Source organism: Passer montanus, unplaced genomic scaffold (assembly GCF_014805655.1).
Source record: "Passer montanus isolate IOZ18808 unplaced genomic scaffold, ASM1480565v1 scaffold17, whole genome shotgun sequence".
NCBI classification, from domain to species: domain Eukaryota; kingdom Metazoa; phylum Chordata; class Aves; order Passeriformes; family Passeridae; genus Passer; species Passer montanus.
The window spans coordinates 6891624-6905046 of record NW_024364270.1 but is presented as its reverse complement, the minus strand read 5'-3'; the positions used below and the strand labels follow the sequence as shown (position 1 = coordinate 6905046).

Below are 13423 nucleotides of genomic sequence, written 5' to 3'. Positions count from 1 at the left end.
GAAGAGCTCAAAGTTGTCACATATACTCTGTCCTGAACATTATCATGTGTGTTTGTTTAGTTATCAGTAGACACAATGTAGTAAAAGGGAACAGATGAAACTTGAATTGGTGATAATGTGGTAGGATATTGAACTTCAAACAGAAACAGGAGCTCTGCAACACCTCAAAGGCAACTAGAGTTGTTTGAAGTGTAACTTTTGTTTACAGCACTAGACCTGGATCAGCAAATATGATTTCATTTTGAAAGTGATTGTCACACTTCAAATAAGCCCAGCTGTTTCTGAAGTATGTGTGTGAAGATTAGGTAGCAAACCTTCCTCTGACAGAGTCTTGTAGTAAATATTTTAAATATAACTTTTAAAAATTAATAAATCTCTGTGTTTGTCAATTTCTGATTTTTCCTTTTTATGGAGAAATGTGGATAGTGTTAGGTGGAGTCATCTAAATTATATGAAAAATGAAGAAAACTTACTTGTAGTTACATATGTAGTGTCTATGTGAGGTGATCATACACCTACTTGGGTAGATCTGGCAAATCATGCTACAAAACTCATGGATGTGCATGCATTTATCATCAGAACAGACAACTCACCATTCTTAGATGTTATGGACTACATCCCAGTTTTGGGGTACTGTTCTGGAAGTCATGCTGTTCTCCTGCATTGCACAGGCACTGTCAATGCCTGAAGGACTAAATAACAGGGTGTGGATAAAGATGCATGGATTGCCTGGGCTCTGAGCAGAATCTGCCTCTGGACCACCTGCCTGCCCAGTGGGCAGCTAAAGAATGTATTGCTGGTGAGGCTGTATTTTGATGTAAATGTCTTATGTATTGGACACAATCACTGGAGTCCTACAGAGCTCTTGATTAGCAGTATTCTTTCTCATGTGTTGAACTACTGCTCTGTTCTGATCTGGTTATTAAGAGATACCTCTGCTCAAATTAAAGTGCAAATAAGATCATGTGCCAAAGTCAAAAATACAGATTTTATTAAACACTAAATGTGAGTGATAGAGATAGAAATAGGAGGAGGAGAAAGGGAGAGCAGAGAGAGAAAGAGAATTTGAAAACCTCAAAGTGTTTTATATCAACTACCCTATAGTCTTAAAAAAATAGGTGCCAGTGTCTGAATGTTAACATTTTAAGATGTTTTATTATTCCTTTATTTCCAACAAGTGCACAGAGGTTAATCAGATCTTTGTTGCTTATGCAATTTCTAATATAGAATACAACATTCCTTAATGTGGTTTTCTTGGCATCTGTAACTACATTGTATATTTTTCCTCAGGACAAAGTCTATGTCAGTAATTACCAGTTCATCATATTTCCTGATGAAGAACATCTGTGACTAATTACCTTGTTTTCGTCACTGAAGTTGTTATATATTATTGCAATAGTATAGACAAAATGAAACATTGCTGTTGAAAATTTCAGTGTATGAAACAAGATTCAGTGTATATCCCAAGCAAAATTGGGATTCCTTCATGAGATACATATTTGTAATTTGTGATTAGCTAACTCTAAGCTGGGCTGACTGGAAAGAGAGCAAGTCAATATATGAAGAAAAAGTCACATGTTTCCAGTTAACAAGCAGAAAGCAGAATAGTGAAATCCATGGCTTAAATTATCTCCAGCACACACATCAAGAAGCTACTATCTGTAAATGCAGTATATGTATGTATACATGGTGAAACCATATATACAGGTTCATTGTCATGGGCTCAAAAAATGGAAATAACTTCCAAATGTCATTTATGCCACCTTTGGCCATTGCCAAGACCCTAAGCCCTCACAGACATTCACCTCAATTGTCAGTGAGAGTGTGTCACCACACTGTTCCTGCATGGCCAGCCTTGTTCTTAATTATTCTTACAGAGGGTTTTCCTAAGCCTGCACTGAACTGCTTTTGCAGCAGTTTAACCTTGTTGTGACTTGGGACACTTGTCTTGTTGTCTTCCCTAAGAACCATAAGGCTCCAGGTGAGCATTAGCACCTAGAGGAATGGGATAATTACTACCAATTTATATTTTTTATTTTCAACATGGTTTTTTGGAGGGGCAAGAGGGATAGTAAGATTATTGCCCCCAGGGTTACAATTATGAAGTGATCCCTGATCACCAGTTTTATTTGGGAGTTTTATTTACTTCTCACAGTGAAGCTTTAGTTCTGCAGGGACAGGTCAGACCAGAAGCAGCCATCCAGAGTGCAAAAGAGGTATTTTTTCCAATTGTCTTTATAGAAAGCCTACAGAGTGAAAAAAAAAAAAAAAAGGAATTCTAAGGTGCAGTTCCATGCAACCCAAAAGATATAAATGGATATAAAAGATACAAATGACAGATCAATCACATCCTAAAAGTGCATTTATTCACTTTTGCTGCTCTTTGATGACCAGCTTGGATATAGAACATCTAATATTTGCATCCTTAAGGATATATTAGCAATTATTCTTGCCAGGAAAAGATCAAATATAGTTTATACAAAAAGATCAGTTGGTGGATAAAGTTATTTAGTAAATTCTGTAAAAATCTATAAAAAAAACCCCAACTTTTTACTTTTTATTTTTTTTTTTGTTAGAATCTAGTATGATCAACACTCTGAAGTTTGGAAGTTATTAAAAATAATAGAATTAAGCATCTTTGCACTTTCCTCATCCTTTTTTTCTTTGTTTTACACTTACTAAATTCATGAAAAATTGGAAACTGGAAAACAGCAAACTTCTGGAAGAAAAATTAAACACATTTAAAGCATTAAATTATTTAATGTTAATTATTTGATATAGATTCTGAAAGGGCAAAAAGTGTGATTTTACTGTGTAAAAAAGGTTAGGTTCTGAGTCAGAACAGGGGACTTACTGACCTATTAATAATAACTGAATGTGTGATCATGGATAAAATTTACCCAGAGACAATGCTGAGAAAGCAGAGAATGAGACAAGTGTCAGGACAGTTACACAAAACGAGAGGGAAGAAAAGGTCATGCTGTATTTTGTCAAGTTTGCCTGGAAGAAAACAACAAGTTGCTCTGGGGTGAAGCAAATTGAAGCTAGGAAAGTTTGGAAAGTGAGTCAGGAATGCTAAAAAACAACTAGACTAGGAGTCTGGAATTGACACCAAAAAAAAGCTACACATTCCTTATCCAGCATCATAATAAAAGATATATTCTATTTACTGGTAAGTCTGTGTTACTTCTTATAGTCACCCTTCATATATCCTCTCTGTCAGGATTTATTTTAGGTTATTTCTTAGGGCCATGTACTGACCTCAATCTGCCTTATAATGAGGGTTGTGTGTGTGCATTGATGTGCTGAAGCCATTGTACAGTCTGTGAAGCACTTCAATAATTTGCATATTGTCAAGCCTTGTTCTTTTTATAACTTTGTGTTTATTTTAAATTTGGGGAAAAAGAAAAAAAGTAGAATGGTAAGCATAAAATCAGACTGTGCTGGCAATGGGAGGTTGTAGTCTTGTGTTTCTGTGCAGCAATTTATTGTGTGCTTATGCTACTGCGCTATTGACCATCTCACATCTTAAATAATTTAATATCTGGAAAAATAAATAACTGATCAATTGGAATAAAATTAATCCCCTTTTCCACAAAATAAAAAAAAAACCAAACTAGTCATAGTCTTTCATTTTAGACCATATTTTGCTATTTTTTTTTCTTGATAGATGAAATATTTTCCAACTGTGGAGCAGTAAATTGTCATCAGTATTTATGCAGTATAATATTTAATCAATAAAGGCATATTGGTATAAATAACTTTTATGCTAAAAGGCATCACTTGAAAATTGATATGCTGTAGTCTGCCATACAGCAATACCTGCAAATTATTTATTTACTTTTAGAAAAAGAGTATGAATATCTGTAAAGCAAAGGCATTAATTATTAAAGGAAAAAAAAATTGATGGTATAATTCCCCTTACTATATAGCTGACTCACTTCCATACTACAGTAGAATGATTTAATCAAAAAATCCCTACAGTCACAACTAACGACACTGTCATCCCACTTCTGGAAAGCGTGCTGCCATAATGTGGCCCATGAGTAGTACTTGCACAAAAACTAGTCCAGTGTGTATAGTAAAACTTTCTGAATACACAATGTAAGCGAGTCTGCATTTCATCCTACACTGTATATAGGATTGTTTTAAAAGTCACACACCTGAATTACACATTCAGCTTTATTGTGTTTACAGATGTTTACATGAGTGATGTTTTATCCCATCCTCAGTGCTAGTCTGACAGATATTTAACTTGATAATATACCCTCTGTGCCTCAGTGTTCCCAGCAGTCAGGAACAAAGCACTAAAGACACAATTAGTGTTGTTTGAAAGTAACAGGGTGTGTTACTGTCATTCGCTGTGATATCTGTTCCAACCAAACCAGTATAGTTTACATGGTCTCAAGACAAGAGACCTTTAAATTTTCAATCTGCCTTTTTTAAGGAGAAAGAAAAAAGACTTTAAGTTCATTGTTGTTCATAAATACAGGAGAATTACTCATTTGGTATAATTGGATTGACTACACTATAATAAAAATATTAACAAGTATTAAAAAGCTACATTTTTATAATTATTAATGTATCTGCTTTTTTTGAGGGGTGGAGGCTGTCAAGTCCTTTGAAGTCTCAAGCTTTTATCAGGCTTTAGCCTGATACTAAGGATTACAAATAAATAACGTGAATTTTTGTCATCTACTGTCTTGAGACAGTTTCCTAAGTTTTTTCAATTTACATCACTTATAATCTAAAGAGTTTCACAGAACACAGGAAATTCTAGATTAAAAAAGAAGAAAAAATGTGGTGTTAGTTCTATTATGCCTTTTTTCCCCCCCTTTTTCTTCTTTTCTATTGTTACTGTGTTTTAACAGACTAATACCTGATACTAAGGATTACAAATAAATAACGTGAATTTTTGTCATCTACTGTCTTGTGCTTGAGACAGTTTCCTAAGCTTTTTTCAACTTACATCTCTTATAATCTGAAGAGTCTCACAGAACACATGAAATTCTAGATTAAAAAAAGAAAAAAAAAATCTGTTGTTAATTCTATTATGCCTTTTTCCCCCCTTTTTTCTTCTGTTTTATTGTTACTGTAAGTGTTTTAACAGACCTAATGTCTGGGTGGACATTATTGTTCAGAAGGCATTAGATCAGTATTTTAGAGATCAGTACACAACAGATAATACAGATCACCAAATCTAAATTATTTAAATAGAAGAAGTAGAAAAATATTAAAAAGCCAACAGATTGCATATTTTATTTAGCAGTTTTCCATTAAAAATAATTTAAGTGTGAAGAAGCCAGGAGTGCCAACTGGGCACTTTTTAGCTGGTGTCATGTAAAATTTACAATTTTACATGACAAATTTCAAGCAAATTTGGGAAATAATGGAAAAGAGGTTTGTGTTTGGCTGTGTGGTACTGATTAAATGGTTATACATGGATCACTCCTTGTGGTTATATTGCTAAAATTATATTAATTATATTCATATTATTATTGTCTTAGATTCAAGTGAAAACTACCATGGCATATTTGTGCCCATATCTTCTGTCTCTAGTGTCAGATTTCTTCCTGAAGTAATTCTGTGTGGGAAAATCATTGCCAGAAACTGAGCCATTGCCATAATACTCATGTTCTTATGGAGATTCTCTTTGACTTCAAAATCTGGTGGAATTAATATTTATTTGGTGTACTAGCAAAAATTAGGCAGATTACATGCTAAGTCCTGACAGTGGTTTGTCTTCCCACTACTTTTGAATTTCCCATTATCTAGAATGGCTGTCACATCAACTAACATGTAAACAGATGCATGTATAGCTTCTTTCTCACTGAAATTAGAAATATAATTTTGAATACTGTAGTACTCTTATTCTAAAAGATCATGAAAGTAACGTGATGCAGCTTGTGAATTTAGGTGATATTTCTATAAAAATCAGGACACAAAGCTACACCAAAATGTTTACAATGTTTATATCCATTCAATAAGTTTGAATTATCTTAATCAGATACATAAATTTTATCTAGCATAATCCTTGCTTTTCTATTATTATTTGAGTTCTTTTCTAGAAACAAGTTTTTGGGGCTCTTTTTGTGTATTTTTTTTCATGTACTGAAATAGTATCTGACTGTTTTTCTGTTTTCTCAAAAAAGCATTTATATCTCTCTTACTGTGGGAACACCGTCATCAAAATAAATTACTTATTCACAGTATCAGGCCATGTACGGAGAGACTTACTAGCTTGAGATTATGTCTTCTACCCAGAAGAGGATGGCTGAAAAAGTAAATATTTGCAAGACTTAGTTCAGAATCTGATGTGGTTTAGAAACTGACTATTTAAGGAAGGAATTCTTCTTGATGGAAAGCTATGTAACAGTTTGTCCAATTTTATGTTCAGTGAATGCATTGGAATTATTAATTCTTATAGATGTTTACATGGGCTCTGAGCCTCTGAAATGTTTTTCTTTCTTCCAAGTGCATTGACTGTGTGCTTCTGTGTGGGTAAAAGGCTACACATTTCAAAACTTCAGTCACTGCCCACATTTCAGAAAAAAAAAAAATCAAAAAATGGAGTCTCAAGTCCATCGTGTTACTGAATGTCATGGTTTTCAGCCCAGCTGGAGATGAAACACCACGGAGCCACTCACTCAGGGTATTATCCCTCCACCCTGGTGTAATGGGAAGGAGAATTGAAGTAAAATTTGTTTGTTGAACAAGAACAGTTTAATAAGCAAAAGTAAAGTGAAATACTAATGGTGAATAAGTATGTGAAAAAAACAAGTGATGCATGTACTCACCACATGCTGACCAATGCCAGGCTCCTGAACCCAGATCAGCCACCCTTTCAGCAGCTCCTCCCAGTTTACATACTGGGCATGATATCCTGTGGTGTCTCTGGTCAGTTCAGGTCACCTGTCCCAGCTGTGCTCCTCCCCAGTGTTTTTGGTATACCTCTTCTCAGTGGCAGAGCATGAGAAAAGGAAAAATATGGGTCCTTGACCTATGATTAACACAATTTAGCCAAAAATCAAATCATCAGCATGTTGTTAACACCATCCTCATTCCAAATCCCAAACACTGCACTGTAACAGCTACTGGGAAAAAATTTACCTTCGTTGAAAACAGGAGGCTCAATTCTCTCTCTTACCTAACAGAAATATTTTTGTCATCTTAGAATAATCAAAAAGTGGTTGGAAAAGACTCTAAAATCATTGAGTCCAATTGTTAACCCAGCACTGTCAGGTCCACCACTAAATCATGTGCCACATACACGTTTTTTAAACATACTTGCAACAACATTGATTCCAACATTTCCCTGCTTAGATTTTTTCCTATCATCCAGTCTATACCTCCCCTGGTGCAACTCTTCGTCTTCCTTTGTCAATTAATGGAACTCTCAGGTTGTGACACTTTAGCCTACTTCTCAAATTTTAGATGTCTTGCAGATCCCTAAGCAACCCAAACCAGTGCTGGTAAATCCTTGATAGTTTGAAACACAATTAATGTCTCTGTAAGAACTGCTGGAAGAGCCTCTGTCTGTAAAGAAGAATTACTCCTTTCTGTGTAAGCGAGGTCTGAGTCACAGTAACACAGTTCATATTAAAGCCAAAGTAGTACAACATGACGTGGCCAACCCACTTCATATGGCAGCCAGTTTTTTTGAAGGAGTGTTAAAAAAAAATCTAGTGCCTAAAAAATATGGAAAACAGAGACTAAATCAGTTTTGCTTACATTTATTTGTAGAGAAGTACAGAAAATACTCTACACAAACATCATAGTGCAAACTACTCTGATATTTTTGAGACTAATTCAGAGACTACTCTACAGTTTTGAAGGTTTTGCTTTTTTGTATGAAGAGATCAAAATTTTAGTCCTGAGATCCAAACAGATTTCCATTTTTTTTACCCAGGTCCTGTTATAATACAGTATTTCAGGGTATATGTCCAACCTAAAATTTATGTGTAAATGAACTCTCATTTTCAACAGTAATGTAACAATGAACATTTTAGACAACTGACGCCAAACCCATGTGTTTAAATCACAGAATCACAGAATCAGTGAGTGACCTGAATTGGAAGAGACCTTAAAGATCATTTAGTTCCACCCCACCTTACCATGGGCAGGACATCTTTCACTAGACCAGGTTTCTGTAAGCCCCATCTAGTCTGGCCTTGAACACTATTAGGAATGGGGAAAATCTTTCATTCGACCTATTTTAGAATCAAGGAATATTTATTGTGACTTTTCTGTATCAAGAAGATAAATAGTGAATTATGTTCAGATTTCTTTTGTACTTTGTTCAGTTAATAAGAGTCAGCAAGGATGAAGTCTGTGTTCTGACAAAATTGTTAAAATAAATCCTTGGTCATTTAAAAAGGCATGGAGAATTTCCAAGAACATATCCAGTGATAGAATAATACGACAAGAAAGAAGATATCTTTTTTCCTCCACACCCCCCCCAACAGATTGGATGAAAACTTAATATATAAAAGGTTAAAACTCTGAGATAATTGTAGTAGATAGTGATTTTCTGTGCTAAATTAATTACATCTAAATGTTTAGGAAAGCAAATTGGTTGACATAGCTTGTGTTGAATTTAAAATAGAAATTATAAACCCCTATCATTCTTTTTCCATGCAGATATTAGTTCACTCACTCATTCCTGAAATGAGCTGTGATTTAACAATGAAAAATCCAGAGGAGGAGATTTTAAGCTCAATGTCCTCAGTGTCTCCAAAATAGAATTTTATGTGTTTTTAATTTCAACTTGTTTGTTTGTTTCGTTTGGTTTTTTGGTTTTTGTTGGGTTTTTTTTGGTTTTTTTGTATTTTTTTTGTGTGTGTGTGGATGATGAGACTGTGTTTTCACTTCAGCTCAATTTAGACTGGATCCTGTTATGAATAGTTGAGCATCAGAGATACAAGTTCTCATAATTTCTGTGGCATACCCACTACTTGGAGACTAGTTATGTACATTTATGTGTATTAGGTTCATAAAAAATAAACCTTGCAGGCTTTTCCTGGGAACAACAAACAATGACAGCAGGATTTCTTGAGCCTAGGGACATGGTAAGAGAGCTGTAGGATGCCTCCCCTGCTCAATTCTGATGCCAGCCTTCCTGTCCCAATGGCATCTCACTCTCTCAGGCACCCTCCAGCTTCTGCTCCAACTTTATTTCTGTGTTTCAGCTGCTTCACCAGGGAAGTCCTTGAGTTTTGCTTATTGGTACTCCTAGTGGTCCTTTTAGTGGCTACAAATTTCTGTTGAATTGGTTTTCAAAGCTTAATTTCATAAGCCAAGTGTTAAGAGAAGAAGACAAGCAGCAGTTAAGTCAGGGTCTGAGATAATGTTTATTCAGATGAGGAAACAATGCTCATTCTCAGATTATTTATCTTCAAAAAATTGCAAACATCTTGATGTCATGGTATAGTATAAAGCCAGCGCTATCAACTGAATAATTTTCGTAGCGTTTTAATTCACTTGAGTTGTTAATTAGCTTTACTGCCATACTACTTCTATATGAGCTTTAAGAGTGCAGTTGTGCCTGTCAACTCGTATTAGTTATGCAACAGATATTACCTTCAGGGCTCCCAAAGTATGCCTGACTGTCGTGGTCACTGACCATGCAAGATTTCTGCTGCAAACAGTAATTCCAGATGACAGCATTCCCTTGATCCCTGTATATATATATGAGGGAATTGCATGAGCAGAGGTCATTATCATCACATGTCGTTTATTGCATAACTGGGTGTGATGTTAAAACAAAAATATGCTTTGCTTATCATAGAACCTGTGGGGGGGGAAAATGTTTCCTGGAGCATTGCTGGTAGGGAAATCTTGGATAAGTAAGTTATTTTTAAAAATATGTTTTACATATAGTTTTTGAACTACCATTTGGAAGTTGTAAGGTGTTATCTTAGCTATTAATTTATGAAAACAGATGTGACAGAAATAATAACTTGTAAAGCTCTGGGGAAAACTCCATTTACTTTGAGACTTTCCTTGTAAAAGGCTTATGATATAAGCACAAGGAATAAAGCCCTCTTTCTGTCATCATTCAACTCAGAGAATTCCAAGCTCTTGATGAATGAGCAGTCTCTAGTACTTCTGATGAAGTTGGCCACTTGAGTTCCAGAGATATGAAGAGGTGACTGCTTGTTGTAAGTGCTTGCTCTGCAGGTATGTCAACAGCACAGAGAAATTTCAGAGAGCAGGAGCAACAACTGAATAATTAATTGGCTTGAAAGAACAGTGTTGGCCCCTCGAGTAACAAAGCCTAAAACAGTGGACGCAGCTAAGGTAGATGCTAATAGACATTATGAATATAAACTGAAGATATTTAGAGGGTGAAAGAACATTATATTAGATATGGGACTCCGGGAGCAGAATTTTGAGTAATGATTTGAGTAAAAGCAAGGAAAACTTACACTGATGACCAGACAAAATTGCCCTTAGGATAAACTCCATGCTGCTCAGCAAACTAGTAGGGACTTCATTCCTTTGTTATTTGAGATTATATTGACCAAGGCATTAGAGATTGTACTGTAAGCAGGCTCACCTTGGCACAACAAAGATGTGCAATTTGATAAACATGTCTTTGTTTATTCACAAGGAAAGCAGCAAATGCATGGCACCAGACTGGTTTGCCTTACTGTAGTTCAGAACTTGAACTGTAGTCACAGATGACATTTGTTATCCTTTCCACCACCTGTCACCCACCCGGATGCCCAAGCATATGCCAAAATGTCTGTTTTAATTCCAGCTGAAACAATACCAAGACATAAGAAAACATAAACAGACACAAAATACTTTATAGGTTATACTGAAAGTTTATTCTGAGATTCTGAAAGTATTATAGACACTAATCCATGTAAATTAGCAACAAGGGCTTCGCCCTGTAGAGAAATATGTGTGCATGTGTAGATTTGTGCTTCAAAATTCTGATTCAATGTGAGTTGAGATCATTAGCTTTTTATTAACTATGATTTTTTGTTCAGTATGTAACATTACTTATAACCTTAAGGACAGAAGATTTTTTTTATTTTTTTTTTAATCCGAATAACACTGCTGGTCTGGCAGTTTTTGAATCCTAATTTAAGACCTACAGACAGAAGTTTCAATTCTACTTTTGAAAGGCAAGGGAAGAGTGTTACAATATAAATCTCATTTTCAAAGCTGAGCTAAGGGTTTTAACATCAAAGTGTACTGTGTAACCTTAAATGTACCTGACCACTACGATGTAAGAAGCAAATACTGATTAGAAGGTAGGACACAAAACAACATTATATGGTTCATGTAATTAATAGCCAGTGTCTAAAACAAAATACATGAAGGCTATCAGAACAACATTCTCCTTTTTATCATGCAATTTGCATGGAGGTCTACTGTGCTTCCAGTTCCAGAATGGGACTAGGAATACCCACGAAAGTTCTGTTGAACACCTATTTAGTTCAGATAAAAGCTGCTTTGTACATCTTGAGGAGAAGCAGCAAACCAAGCCCTTTTGAGATACCATTACTAGCTTTTTTCTTAAGTAAGTAGACTTAGTCTCAGCTTCACCTTAGTGGCTGATAAGATAGACCACCTGGATATGTTTGGTTTTTTTTGAACTGCTTTCTCTTGGAGTGCAGATTAACTACTTACTTGTGGGCTGGTGGGCTCTTATGCATTGACTGCTCTGGTAAAATTAAAATTAACCTAGTATTTAAAAATATGTATGCATCTTTGTTAAACAGCAATGCTGTTCAAGACAATTTTTTTTTCTTAAAACATGATCACAAATCTTAAAGACTTTTCATCCTTTACCTTACTGTATCTGTGAGATATGTAGCATCTCTTTTCTATAAAGGATAAAATTAACAACTACAGCTTAGTATATCTTAATGTCTGTCAAAATAAACACATATGGAGTGAAAACTTTTCCTTATTAAAATTAAGGAGAACTCTACAATTACCCTCTGTATAGATAAAAATTTATGTGTATTGTTGAAGAATTACAGCAATTCAAGACATTTTAATAGAAGTTTTGACAAGTAAAAAATGTCCAAATACCTAGTAGTTGTATGCATGAAACTTAACATCAGGAACAGCTTAAAATTCAATTTTATTTTATGTTGTGGATTCACAGGAAATTCGTTCCAACTATTGTTCTGAGTCTTCACAGCCTTTCACTATAACAGCTGAATACATTTTAATGGTTAACTTCAATATCGAGTAGAGCGTTTTTTTCACAACGCATATATTACTTATGTTAATCTGATATTAGGTAGATTTTGCTTAGTGAACACCTTAACTTTCTTCTCACATGCCATATTGCAAAGGCTGCCTTTTGGAGTGGCAAGAATGCTCCTAAGTGGGTATGTTGAGTTGAACCTCCTTATGTGTGAAATGCGAAATGTGTCTCTGTTGGTATGAAATTGGCCAGTTCCGTTCTTCTTCTGCTGTGATAGCTTCTGTATGGGGGATGTTGCCATCATTTTGAATCTTCTTTTGTTTCTAAACTTAAATCAGTAGTTACCTTTTATTAGCTATGTCTTGATTTGAAATTATTTTAGTAGATGCTGAAGCTTCCATAGGCTATTTTAGTTTGTGTTGTTGATTTCTAAGTATTATTTAAATCTTCAAACTCTAGAATGCACATGGATTTGATTATTCTAGTGTTTACATCTTGAGTAACTTCCTATATAATTTTATTCTACAGGAATTTGCTGCACTGACTAAAGAATTAAATGCATGCAGGGAACAGCTGCTTGAAAAAGAGGAAGAGATTTCAGAACTAAAAGCTGAAAGAAACAACACAAGAGTAAGTACACAGCAGACCTTTTCTGGATATCATGTGTGTTTAAACTTACATATAAATCTAGATCTTCCTTTGTATGAATAAGAAGACAAAAATCAGCATTTTCATGAGTGAAGGAGATTCTAAGTCGCAGGACATATCTACCATGCTACAGTCCTGAAGGAAATGAGTGTTAGCCATATTGCAAGCAGTTACATTTACAGGAGATTTAATATGTAACATGGTAAGGTCATTCCATTTAAATGTCTTTTAAAGCAAGGGACTGATGCAGCCTTCCAAGCCTGAGTAGTCTGCGCATGTCCTCATCTCTAATCAAGGCAAAAGGCAAGGTTACAACAGACAACCAGTTTTGCCTTGTGCCTTGGATTCGATCTGAATAGAGATGAGATGGAGGCTGCCACACAAACCAGAGGCGGCCTATTGTTTAGTCTACATGCAGCCTTGTGACCCTTGAAGTAAAAGTCATTTGCCGTACAACTGTGGGGGGATGGACTGAAGGTTCAATCCTGAAATTTATCATGTTCTGCTTCAATCAGAAATACTATTCTGCCTGGGAACAAGAATATATGATACAGCGCCTTCTGAAAATTCTCAAATGATGGACAGAATTGTTTTCAGAATAAA

General features: G+C 35.2%; 1 protein-coding gene across 18 annotated transcripts in view; it reads left to right on the top strand.

Annotated features, from left to right (window-relative positions):
• The window catches only part of PPFIA2 (PTPRF interacting protein alpha 2), a 286017-nt gene that overhangs the window by 158006 nt on the left and 114588 nt on the right, over positions 1–13423 (top strand). For all 18 annotated transcript variants that reach the window (XM_039703927.1, XM_039703924.1, XM_039703940.1 and 15 more), the window contains one exon: positions 12701–12802. In XM_039703927.1, coding sequence (XP_039559861.1) covers positions 12701–12802 — 102 coding nt within the window. The remainder of the gene's footprint in view (positions 1–12700; positions 12803–13423) is intronic.